At 41.2% G+C, this 13147-nt stretch overlaps 1 protein-coding gene across 3 annotated transcripts in view; it reads right to left on the bottom strand.

The window, feature by feature from the left end:
* The window catches only part of ncapg2 (non-SMC condensin II complex, subunit G2), a 117635-nt gene that overhangs the window by 61452 nt on the left and 43036 nt on the right, over positions 1-13147 (bottom strand). For all 3 annotated transcript variants that reach the window (XM_043690697.1, XM_043690695.1, XM_043690696.1), the window contains exons 14-17: positions 8727-8949; positions 4611-4723; positions 2197-2370; positions 1932-2002 (exon numbers count right to left, since the gene is read on the bottom strand). In XM_043690697.1, the coding sequence (XP_043546632.1) occupies positions 1932-2002; positions 2197-2370; positions 4611-4723; positions 8727-8949 (581 nt within the window). The remainder of the gene's footprint in view (positions 1-1931; positions 2003-2196; positions 2371-4610; positions 4724-8726; positions 8950-13147) is intronic.

Below are 13147 nucleotides of genomic sequence, written 5' to 3'. Positions count from 1 at the left end.
CTTTCAATTTCCACTGTTACATTTATTATGCATCGTCACAGTATCCTACCTGAATGGACTCTCTTCCATTCTCTTAGCTTACCTCCCGATCGCATCTGCTCTAATGATGAGGCATATAGCGGGAGGTACCGGGGGAAAGGCGGTGCGTTATGCTCAGGAAAGTTTTGTTTTGGCAGTGAAGATTCCTGGCACCGTCAATGACAGGGCTCTCAGCAGGACCTTTACTTAAAACGATGAAAGGTTCACTGTTGTACTGAACTGAAAACCCAGTAGTCCTTGCATCTGCAAGTTCGTAAGGAAGCATAATCATCAGCCACAGGGTGGAATATAGGAGGAAGGAAGTATTGTTGCAGACTCTAAAGAAAGATATGGTTAGTCCACAGTCTGCGCGGGTCCAATCGCTACAAAATCGGCAGGGAACAATTGCACTGCAGAGATTGCAGAGAGGTTTCACGGGATGTTCCCTGAAGTGAGAGGTCTCAGCAAAAAGTTAACTTTTGTTTGGGGTCTGTGGAGCAGAAGAGGCTAAGGGGGCAATTGATGCAGACATAATGGTGAGTGATATAGACTGGGCCGATTGTGATAAATACTTCCGCGATGTAGGCATGTCTTAGACCAATTGAATTAAGGTTAAAGTGAAAAATGAAGCATTTCGCGAGGATCTGATGGAAAAGCAAATTACCCAGGGGATGGGTCAAATATGGAACATGTTGCCTGAGAGGGTAGCTTATCTCTCCATGCTTCAGGCTCTCTGCCTTTATTCCTGATGAAGGGCTTTTGCCCGAAACGTCGATTTTGCCTGTCCTCGGATGCTGCCTGAATTGCTGTGCTCTTCCAGCACCACTGATCCAGAATTCCTTGCCGTGAGGTTTGGGGAAACCTGCTGTGAAACCATTAATACTTCACTGCTTTGAAGCTCCTGTTGCAGGTTGTGCAAGCCTCTGGAGCATACAGGAGCTTAGGGATCACTGTTACTGAGTAAACCATGAATTTAGTCTTGAGCTTGTATTTCCTGGCCCTTAACTACTCTAACAATCCTTGTATCTACTCAATTTACAACTCCTTCCATCACTTACATGAGATAGTCTGGATCTTTACAACTGGATATTTCAGTGCAGCATGCATGCAGTTCCCATTTAAACTAGTATTTTTAAAAGTTATTCATTCAGTAATCTGTGCATTAAAGAAATCAAAACGCCCTGAACCAAACAAGAACAATTGCTCAGCCTCTCAAACCTGCTTTTGCTTTCAACATTACCACGGCTGATCTGTACCTCATCAAGTTACACGTATTAGCTCCTTATCCCACATTATTTCACCAAGTTCCCGATTTGTTTTCAGAGCAGAGATTTCTTTGTAAGATTACAGATGCTGCTTTAATTCCCCCAAAAGGAACAGTTTCTTTGCATCAATAGTAATCAAAATCTTTTCAATGCATTCAATAAAAAGTAATCTTCGCTCAATGTCAGGCAAGATATTCAATTCTTTACCACAATGTTGAGGGTTCTAATGAGATTTAAATTTGAATGGGCATACTTATCCAATGATTACATACCTAAGCTTAGGTATGTTCTCATTGGGTAAATTTGCCCATTCAAATTTAAATCTCATTAGAACCCTCAACTTACATTCAGAAATAAATGTACACATTTCAAACAAAGTATTGTTTTCGATGTGTAAAACAAAAATTGGCTCATTTTATACCTACCACTATTCAAAGTGCAATTTACAGTGCCTTAAGCACAATTGTGAAAAAAAGCTCATCTCCACTCCCCATCTACAGTTGAGAGAGTAAATCAATGTCTAACAATAAATTATTTCTTAGAAACTTTATTTCAGGCTCACGGTAGTAATGTTTTCCTGATCAATAATGGACATGTTAACAACTAAACAGAACCTATTTAGCTGTAACTTTACATAAAACAATGTACCTGAAGGTAGGAACAGCGGTTGCAGGCATGAAAGAAGCCAAAATCACTAAGGGACCAGTACAGCGATCATCCTGTTGAAATTTTAAAAAAAGTCACATTCACATCTAACCAACATTCTCAGTTGCATAACGCAAATGATTTTCCCTGTTAAACTTGTCCCTACTATTGGACAAATACTGGTGGACAACAGTTAAGACCAAAAATTAAAATCTAAAGCATAATTTAAGATCACTTGAAAGACCATACACTGAAACCCAAAACATACCGTAAAAGTTTTAAAATACTGAGGAAGCACAGTTCCAAACTTGGCAATTGTGTAGTTTTTAGCTTCTTCATTTTTACTCAGTGTCTTGTCGATGCTCTTCCACAAAATGACAATAATTTCCAGTAAGCTAGCCATTGTGGCACCATCGTTCACAGAAAGCACATCGTCTAGCACCTGTGGGGACAAATTCTTTAAATTAAATATGTCTATGTTCCTTCCTCCCTATCATGAGCCTTCATGTTAACAATTATGTTTTTCATTAAATATCTGGCATACAGTTACTCATACAGGGAGAAAGTGAAGATTGCAGATGTTGGAGATTAGAGTCGAGATGAAAAATGTGTTGCTGGAAAAGCACAGCAGGTCAGGCAGCATCCAAGGAGCAGGAGAATCGACGTTTCGGGCATAAGCCCTTCTTCAGGAATCTGGCTTATGCCCGAAACGTCGATTCTCCTGCTCCTTGGATGCTGCCTGACCTCCTGCGCTTTTCCAGCAACACATTTTTCAGCTCTGACCTCCAGCATCTGCAGTCCTCACTTTCTCCTGATTTGAGTCGAGAGTGTGGAACACTCACCAACTTTAACACATTGCACGCAGACCTTAAATTCACCTAGACCATCTCCGACCCCACCACTAGAGATATACTTCCCTCCCCACTCCTATTTGCTTTCCGTAAAGACCGTTTCTCTCGTCAGGTCCACACCCTCCACCAACCCAACCCAACCACCCCCTCCCAGCACCTTCCCCTGTCACCACAGGAATTGCAAAACCTGCACCCACATCTCCCCCTCGGCCCCAAAGGAGCCTTCCACATCCAAAGTTTCACCTGCAGTTCCACACATGTCATTTACTGCATCCGTTGCTCCTGATGCGGTTTCCATGAGAGACTGGACACCGACTTGCAGAGCTCTTCAGAGAACATCTCCAGGATACCCGCACCAATCAACCCCACTGCGCAGCAGGGAGTTGAAGTGGCCGAACACTTCAACTCCCTCCACCCACTCCGCCAAGGGCATGCAGGCCCTGGGCCGCCTCCTTTGCACTCCCTTACCACCAGATGCCTGGAGGAAGAACGCCACCTCAGGAACCTCCAATCCATTGGCATCAATGTGGATTTCACCAGTTTCCTCATTTCCCCTCGCCTCACCTTATCCAAAATCCAACCTTCCAACTCTGTACCGCCCTCATGACCTATCCTACCTGCCCATCTTCTTTCCCACCTATCTGCTCCACCCTACCCTCTGACCTATCATCATTACCCCCACCTCCATCCACCTATCGCACTCTCACCTAACTTTCTCCCAGCCCCACTACTCCCTTTTATCTCTCCAACCCTCGGCTCTCAGCCTCATTCCTGATGAAGCTGAAACATCGATTTTCCTGCTCCTCAGATGCTGCCTGACCTATTCAGTCAGTCATACAGCACAGAAACAAACCCGAAGTGAAGACAAAAATTGAAACAATTAAAAGGTCTACTAGACCAATACTTGGAATGAGCAGATTGTCTTATAAGGAAAAGTTGGATAAGACAGGTTTGCATCCACTGTAGTTTACAAGAGTATGAAGTGACTTGATTCTGGCAGAGTTTGACAGGGGGATGTGGAGAGGCTGATTTGAGAACTCGCAGTCAATGTTTACAAATAAGAGAAGGCCCATTTAAGACACAAATGTCGGAAACTGAGACACTTTGGAATATTCTTCCTCCAAAGGGGTTGTGGAAGCAGAACGTAATATTTTGTACAAAATATTATTTTAAAGATACACAAAATCTCTTTACACAGTAATGCAAATTAAGTTTCATGAAATAATTATCCAAAAAGATTTGTGGGACTACATGTAAAAGTACGAAGTGAGACTATGTGAGCTGCTCCTACAAAATGCCAGCACAGACACAATATGCTATCTCCTATGCTGTACCCATTTTATGGAATAAACTGCTGGCCTGATGGCGATTGTCACAAAAATGTCCTTTCGGGGAGGAAATATGGTAACATTACCTCGTCTGGCCTACATGTTATTCCAGACAACATCAACAAGGCTGATTCTTAACTGCTCTCTGGGCAATTATAAATGCAACACCCACGATCGTTTAAAAAAGAAAAATCCTGGTTTAACACAATGATTACATACAATTGTTTTCACTGGCATACCCATCAGGTTAAAAAAAAAGATTCTGTCGGGGCAGGGAGGGCAGAAAAACAATGGACTTCCCTCTGCTTTCCCAAACATTTGATAACAAGGAAAAAAAATAATTTGTGCATAAGCTTTTCCCACATCAATGTTATTTCAAAATAAATTACCAAAACCTAGGGTTAAGAAAGACAATCCATCTTCAAGTAGTGACAGAAAGCATAACCAAACATGCAACTTTTTTTATAAAATGTGCACAAGTTTCAGAGTAGGAATAAACTTACACTGCTATTTTCCATGTGGTATTTATCATCGTCACCACCACCACCATCTTCATTTTGCACTTCCCTCGCAATACAAGCATTCAAACATCGACGAAGCACAAGCATCAATTTGGCTATTATAATAAAGAAAAGTGCAGTGATGTGGCAAAGAATAATAACCAACAACATTTACATATTATTAGCCCAGTTCTTGTAGGCGACAGTGAAGTGGTTACATTCAATGCGTGATGTGGAGGAGGCGGTATTCGTCTGCAGTGGACAAAGCTAAAAATCACAACACCAGGTTATACTCCAACAGATTTATCTGGAAGCACTCGCTTTCGGAGGGCTGCTCCTTCATCAGGTAGCTGTGCAGCAGGACCATAACATGTAGAATTTATAGCAAAGGTTTACAGTGTCATGCAACTGAAATGGTATATTGAACAAACCCAGATTGCTGTTAAGTAGAACATGGAACACGGAACATTTAGAGCGCAGTACAGACCCTTTGGCCCTCAATGTTCCACTGACCTGTGGAATCGATCATAAGCCCATCTAACCTAAGCTATTCCATTTTCATCTATATGTTTATCTAATGATCAATTTAAACACCCTTAAAGTTGGCGAGTCTACTACTGTTGCAGGCAGAGTGTTCCACACCTGTATTACTCTGAATAAAGAGTCTACCTCTTACATCTGTCCTATATCTATCACCCCTCAATTTAAAGCTATGTTTTTGAACAGTGCTTTTGAACCTCCTGTGATGTCACCTAGACAGGGGACGAAACGTCTGCAAATGAACTTCCCAACTCGGCGAACATACCAACAACTATGACAACCAGCACCCGAGCTGCAAATCTTTACGCAAACCTTGAACTCTATAGGCTCACTCCTCAGCCTCCTGAACTCCATGGAAAAAATGTCCAGCCTACCCACCTTCTTCTTAGAACTATAAACCTTCAGTCTCACTAACATCCTTGTAAATCTTTTTTGCACCCTTTCCAGCTAAGCAATGTTCTTCCCATAGCAGGGCGACTGGAATTGTATTCAGTACTCCAAATGTGGCCATACCAATGTCTTTCTACTACCAGAGCATGACAACCCAACCCCTGTACTCCATGCTCTGATGGATGAAGGCAAACATGCCAAATGCTTTCTTCATCGCCCTGTTTAATTGTGACACCACTTTTAAGGAACTGTGCACACTTCCAGTTATCTCTGTTTGACAACCCTCCCCAGGGCTACACCATTAACTGTATAAGCCCTGTCCTTGTATGTCTTACCAAAATGCAACACCTCACATGTATCAAAATTAAACTCCATCTGCGATTTTTTGGCCAAATCGATTAAGATCCCATGATATTCTTAAATACCTTTTGTCACTGTGCACAATTTTGGTGCCACCTGCAAACTTACCAACCATCCCTCAGACAATCTCATTCAAATCATTCGTATAAACAATGGACCCAACACCAATCCTTGCAGCATATTGCTAGTCATAGGCCACGAGTCTGAACAACCAGCAACTCTCTATACTACAGTCTCTGTCTCCTACCTTCAAATGAAACTTTGTATCCAACTGGCAAGCTCTACCTTACTTATCAATCAGTCTATCATATAGAATCTTGTCTAAGGGCTTGTTTGGGTCCATAAGACCACATTTACCTTCTTAGTCACCTCTTCAAATAATTTAAATCAAGTTTGAGAGACACAATTTCCCATGCACAAAGCCATGCTGACTATCCCTAATTGGTCCTTGCCTTTCCAAATATATGTAGATCTTGTATTTTGTCTCTCTGAATCCCCTTCAACAAATTCTCTACCACTGACATCAGCTCAAAAGGTCGGAGTGCTGACTTTCCCTTGCAGCCTTTCCTAAATAATGGCACAACATTAGCCACCCTCCAGTTTTCCAGCTCCTTACTTGTGGCTGTTGATGATACAAACATTTCTGCTCGGGGCCCCACAATTTTTTCCTTACTTTCCCACTATGTCCTGGGATACACTTGGGTGACTATACTCTGACTTTAATTATATTTTATCCTTTTTTGTACATCGAGAGCTTGAGACAGAGGGCTAGAGAGTCATAGAGATGTACAGCAGGGAAACAGACCCTTCGGTCCAACCTGTCCATGCCGACCAGATATCCCAACCCAATCTTGCTAGTTTGAAAACAACTTGTATTTATCTCACATTTTCACAACACTATACTTTTCAAAGTGCTTTACAGCCAATTAAGTACTTTTGAAATGCAACGTTGACAAAGCAGCTAATTTGTGCACAGCAAACTCTTTTAATCAGCAATGTGATAATGACCAGACAGTCTGCTTTTGTGATGCAAGCAGAGGGTTAAATATTAGTCAGACCATCAGGGATGACTTGAAAATAGTAGCATGGGAGCTTTTACATCCACCTGAGCAGGTAGATGAGCGCTTAGTTCAAGATAGTCATGATTTGGACGTGCCAGTATTGGACAGGGGCAGACAAAAAAAAAAAATCACACAACACCAGGATATAGTTGAACTGGTTTATTTGGAAGCACCAGCTTTCAAAGTGCTACTTCTTCATCTGATGAAGCAGCACTTCGAAAGCTAGTGGTTCCAAATAAACCTGCTCAACTAAACCTGATGTTGTGTGAATTTTAACTTAGTTCAAGATCTGATCTAAAAGCAGCTTAATACATGCAGAAAATGTGCCTGGATATCTGTGCTTAAGGCCTGGAGAGGAACTTGAACCAAGAAATCAGAGACTCAGAAGAAAGTCGGCACGAGCAGCACAGTGGCACAGTGGTTAGCACTGCTGCCTCACAGCGCCAGAGACATGGGTTCAATTCCTGCCTCAGGCCACTGTCTGTGTGGAGTTTACACATTCTCCCAGTCTCTGCGTGGGTTTCGTCCCACAGTACAAAAATGTGCAGGTTAGGTGAATTGGCCATGCTAAATTGCCCATAGTGTTAAATGTAGGGGAATGGGTCTGAGTGGGTTGCTCTTTGGAGGGTTGTTGTGGACTTGTTGGGCCAAAGGGCCTGTTTCCACACTGTAAGTAATCTAATTTAATATTACCAAAGGAATGTTTAAAAGCAAAAGTCCATTTCAAATCAGACATTTCCACCTGTGAAGACTTTGACAAAACATTCCGTGGAGAAGGGAATCATCAACATCTGGATTTCTGCATTTAACAGAGTTCATATAGAAGCCAAAGGTTCCTGCCAAATTGACAGTTTAATGACAGCCAAACTGCAAAATGTAACTACTACAAATTCAGCAGAATATCCACTTCATGTTTACAAACTTTACTTTGCATATCACTTTTAATTCTAAAATTTATACAGGCATTTAGTGATACAGTGTGCTAAATCAATAAATAGCTTGCTATCATTTTCGCTCATGCAAAAGTAACCCAGGCTGACATTTCAGTGCAGTAATGTTGAAAGTGGCATTTTTTTTGGTGAAAGATTATATCCATGTTCCATCTGCCCTCAGGTGAACATATAACAATACAAATTCAAAAGATGGCTGGGGAGATTCCCAATGTGTACTTTGTAATATTTATTCTTTAACCAACATCAGTAAAAATGATTATCTAGGCACATGTATCATCCTGTCACACCTCACTCAAAAGACAACAGTATCTAAGCTTCAGCAAAACAATCTACATTCATATGATCCCTTTAACATAGGAAAGCATTCCAGTGCATTAGAAGGGTTATTAATAAGCAGGGTTTGACACAAGGAATTACTAAGGTGAGTGACCAATCAGAAGTTTAGCCCGAGGTTGGTTTAAGAGATTCTTAAATGAGAAGAGAAAATTATGACAGCAAGATTCAGAAATTGAATTGCACTAGAGACAACTTTAATAGTTAGTGGAGCAAAGAACACTGGGGACATGCGAATGCTGGAACTGGAGTAACATATGGAGATCTAAATGGATTTGTTTGGTAAGGCTCTTGAAAGTTGCTAAGATAAAGAGAAACAAGGCCATAGAGGGATTTGAAATTAAAAGATCAGAATTTTAAATAGATGTTAGTCAACTTAATTCATCTTAAGTTCATAAATGCTGTGTAAATGAAAATCATTCCTTTCTTTAATAAAAGTGCACTCACTTTCAATATTCAGTAATCAACAGTAAAGAACATACCAATATTTGTTGGTGCAGTGTGCTCATGTGCATACTGATAAAATTTCCTCGCTGCCATGGGATTCATTTGTACAAGAGTGACACATCTTTCACACCATACCTCCTCAGATTGATTCACAGGAAAGAAGGAGTTAAACAACAAGTTGACAATTCGTCTTGCAACTGGTCGGGAATCAAGTTCCAAGCGAGCCAGAAGATGCTCCATTGGACAGACTTTCCAAAACTGTTAAAGATTATTCAAATTCTCGTATTAATATTGGTCAAATTTATAACCATAGCATCAATTTTCCTATGTTGTACTTTATGAATGACAATTAAACATACTACATACATTATAAGTTTTCTGTTCAAATCTCTATCCCGCACATGTGGTACATACAAAATATAGTTTGAAAGGAACAAGCACTACACCCTTTGATTCTAAGGTTGATGATCATCATACTCGGATGATAACAAAGTCACAACAAGTCAAACCTCAAACAACCTGTCCACAAATTTATGTTAAGTAGACCTTCAAACTAGCAGATGCAGCCCTAATGCAACCCAATTTTACCTACAATTGCAGTCTATGTCAAAATTATTCAATGACACAGTAAATGTGAAAAGTGTCTTTATTTTTCCATTTGTTAACATCTTACAATAGTGTGACCAAGTAAAAGACACTGAAAAATGTCGAGTGTTTTTTCTGGAAAAAGCATACAATCTTTTTCTACTTAATATGCTGTCTTCAGATGAGTGCAATACATCTGCCATAATGACAATGCAGTCAAAGATCTTTTTTGATGTGATAACAGAAAAGAATTTTTACAATGCACAGTCAAAATGGGTACGGTCAGTGTGCATGAGACTTGAGTACAGTGAGACAAAGGTCTTGTGAATATACTATTGGAAATTTGGTTCAAATGAGAATTCACCTGGTACATCCTTTCCCAGTTCAGTTTGAATGTTAAAGTTCAGTTCACACAAGAGCCTTTAAGTAGAGTGAAATAGATTAATTATAGGAGTAGCTGCCTGATCCTGTCAAGTAGGATAGAAGCACCTGAATGTGGTGATCACTGTAGCTAAAAACTTTCCCTGAGCGGACCCAAATCAGCAAGGTACTTCTTACATTGCAGTCAGTGTGCAGTCAGTAGCAGAGGGATTGAATTCAAGAGTCGTGAAGTGATGTTGCAACTGTACAGGACTTTGGTTAGGCCACATTTGGAGTACTGTGTGCAGTTCTGGTCGCCTCACTTTAGGAAAGATGTGGAAGCTTTGGAGAAGGTGCGTCAGGGGTGGGTTCTTTACCCAGAGAGTGGTGTGGGCATGGAATGCGCTGCCTGTGGGAGTGGTAGAGTCAGAATCTTTGGTGACCTTTAAGCAGCAATTGGATAGGTACATGGATGGGTGCTTAAGCTAGGACAGATGTTCGGCACAATATTGTGGGCCGAAGGGCCTGTTCTGTGCTGTATTGTTCTATGTTCTAAACTTCAGTAGAATATACAACATTACAGCGCAGTACAGGCTCTTCGGCCCTCAATGTTGCGCCGACCAGTGGAATCAATCTGAAGCCCATCTAACCTACACTATTCCATTTTCATCCATATAGGTTTATCCAATGACCAATTTGAAGCCCTTAGTCGGTGAGTCTACTACTGTTGCAGGCTGGGGGTTGAGTAAAGAAATTACCTCTGACATCTGTCCTATATCTATCACCCCTCAATTTAAACCTATGTCCCCTCATGCTAGCCATCACCACCAGAGGAAAATGGCTCTCACTGTCCAACCTATCTTACCCTCTGATTATCTTATATGTCTCAAATAAGTCACCTCTCAACCTTCTTCTCTCTAATGAAAACAGCCTCAAGTTCTCAGCTTTTCTTCATAAGACTTTCCCTCCATACCAGCCAACATCCTAATAAATTTCCTCTGAACTCTTTCCAAAGTTTCCACATTCTTCCTATAATGCGCTGACCAGAACTGCACGCAATACTCCAAGCATGGCCGCTCCAGAGGTTTGCAACATGACCTCGTGGCTTCGAAACTCAATCTCTCTACCAATAAAAGCTAACACACCATATGCATTCTTAACAACCATATCAACCAGGGTGGCAACTGTCAGGGAACTATGTACATAGACACAGATCTCTCTGATCATCTACACGACCAAGCATTTTACCATTAGCCTAGTAGTCTGTATTGCTGTTGCTCCTTCCAAAGTGAATCACCTCACACTTTTCTGCAGTAAACTCCATTTGCCACTTATCGGTCCACCTCTGCAGCTTATCTATGCCCTTCTTAACCTGCAACATTAGGTTGGGCTATCTGGTCGGCATGGATGGGTTGGACCAAATGGTCTGTTCCTGTTCTGTATATGTATCTGACTGTATGACATGGTTACAAGAACAGGGAAATTAAATGTTCATTGGTCTGTGGCGTTTCAAAAGGATAGGTAAGAAGAAAAGATTGGTGGGTAGCAATATTAGCACAAGATCAAAAAGTGATCTTGGAGTGGAAGGTGTAACATCCATACAGGTGGAGATAAGAAAGAAGAGATAGAACACACTGGTAGGAATAGCACCCCCAGCAGCAGATATACAGTAGGACAAAGAATAAATCAGGTGATAATGAGGGCATGCATAGCTTGGCATGGTGGCTCAGATGTTAGCACTGCTGCCTCACAGCACCATGGAGTCATGTTTGATTTCACCCTTGGGTAACTGTCTGTGTGAAGTTTGTACATTCTCCCAGTGACTGTGCACTTCCTTCAGGTGCTCTAGTTTCCTCCCACAATTCAAAGAAGTGCAGGTTAGAATCATTGGCCATGCTAAATTGCTCATAGTGTGCAAGGAAGTGTATGAAGAAAAAGTCATATGTGACAAATATATTAGAATCTGTTTTAAGTAATAAGATAGGTAGGTAAAAAAGCAGTAGATGTAATATATTTTGTATTTTCAGAAGATATTTGATAAAGTAACAAATGTAAGGCTTCTTAAGCTATCAGCTCAAATGTTTGGAGGCAGTATACTAGCTTAGAGAGAGGACTGGCTGAATAATAGAAGACAGTTGGGTAAAGGGGGCATTATCAGGATGGCAACTCGTAGGGTGTCAAAGGGATCAGTATAAGGTCCACAATTATTTACGTTACATAATTTATGACTTGGATGAGGATGAATATATTTTAGCCACACCTGAAGAGGACACAAAAATAAATGGGAAGGCAAGCGGTGAGGATGACAAAGGATCTGCAGAGGAATGTAGACAAGTTAGACAGTGGGCAAACATTTGTCAGATGGAATATTATGTAGGGATGTGTGAAAGTTTGCACATTGGCAGGAAGAATACTTAAATATTGAAAGACTGCAGAAAATTACAGAAATGAGGGATTGGCAGTCCTCAACCAGTAATCACAAAAAACTACCATACAAAAAAGCCAAAGTGTCACTGGACTTAAAATGTTAACTTTGCTTTCTCTTCAAAAACACTGCCAGTTTTTCCAGCAATTTCTATTTGGGATTGCTTGAGGAACCACTGAGAAGGTTGGATGTGAACTGATCAGAGTTTGAGAAGATTGACATGCAAGCAGTTTTTCTAAACACAGGATTCACAGGAGGTTTGACAGTGTTGATGGAGAGAAGTCAGTTTCCTTGTAGGAGAGTCTAGAATCATACAGCATAATCTCGAAGCAAATGTTTGCCTAGTTAGAACAGAAATAAGGGTGAATTTAGAGTCATAGAGATGTACAGCTTGGAAACAGACACTTTGGTCCAACCCGTCCATGCCAACCAGATATTCCAACCCAATCTAGTCCCACCTGCCAGCACCTGGCCCATATCCCTCCAAATCCTTCCTATTCATATACCTATCCAACAGCCTCTTGAATGATGCAATTGTACCAGCCTCCACCACATCCTCTGGCAGTTCATTCCAGACACGTACCACCCTCTGCGTGTGAAAAAGTCGCTCCTTAGGTCTTTTTTATATCTTTCCCCTTTCACCATAAACCTATGCCCTCTAGTTCTAGACTTCCTGACTCCAGGGAAAAGACATTGTTTATTTACCCTATCCATGCCCCTCATAATTTTGTAAACCTCTATAAGGCCACCCCTCAGCCTCTAACGCTCCAGGGAAACAGCCCCAGCCTGTTCAGCCTCTCCCTATAGCTCAGATCCTCCAACCCTGGCAACATCCTTGTAAATCTTTTCTGAACCCTTTCAAGTTTCACAACATCTTTCCAATAGGAAGGAGACCAGAATTGCACGCAATATTCCAACAGTGGCCTTAACCAATGTCCTGTACAGCTGCAAAATGACCTCCCAACTCCTATACTCAATGCTCTGACTAATAAAGGAAAGCATACCAAACGCCTTCTTCACTATCCTATCTACCTTCGACTCCACTTTCAAGGAGCTATGAACCTGCACTCCAAGGTCTCTTTGTTC

The sequence above is a fragment of the Chiloscyllium plagiosum genome, chromosome 5 (assembly GCF_004010195.1).
Source record: "Chiloscyllium plagiosum isolate BGI_BamShark_2017 chromosome 5, ASM401019v2, whole genome shotgun sequence".
Classification (NCBI taxonomy): Eukaryota; Metazoa; Chordata; class Chondrichthyes; order Orectolobiformes; family Hemiscylliidae; genus Chiloscyllium; species Chiloscyllium plagiosum.
This window is presented reverse-complemented; position numbering and strand designations above follow the sequence as displayed.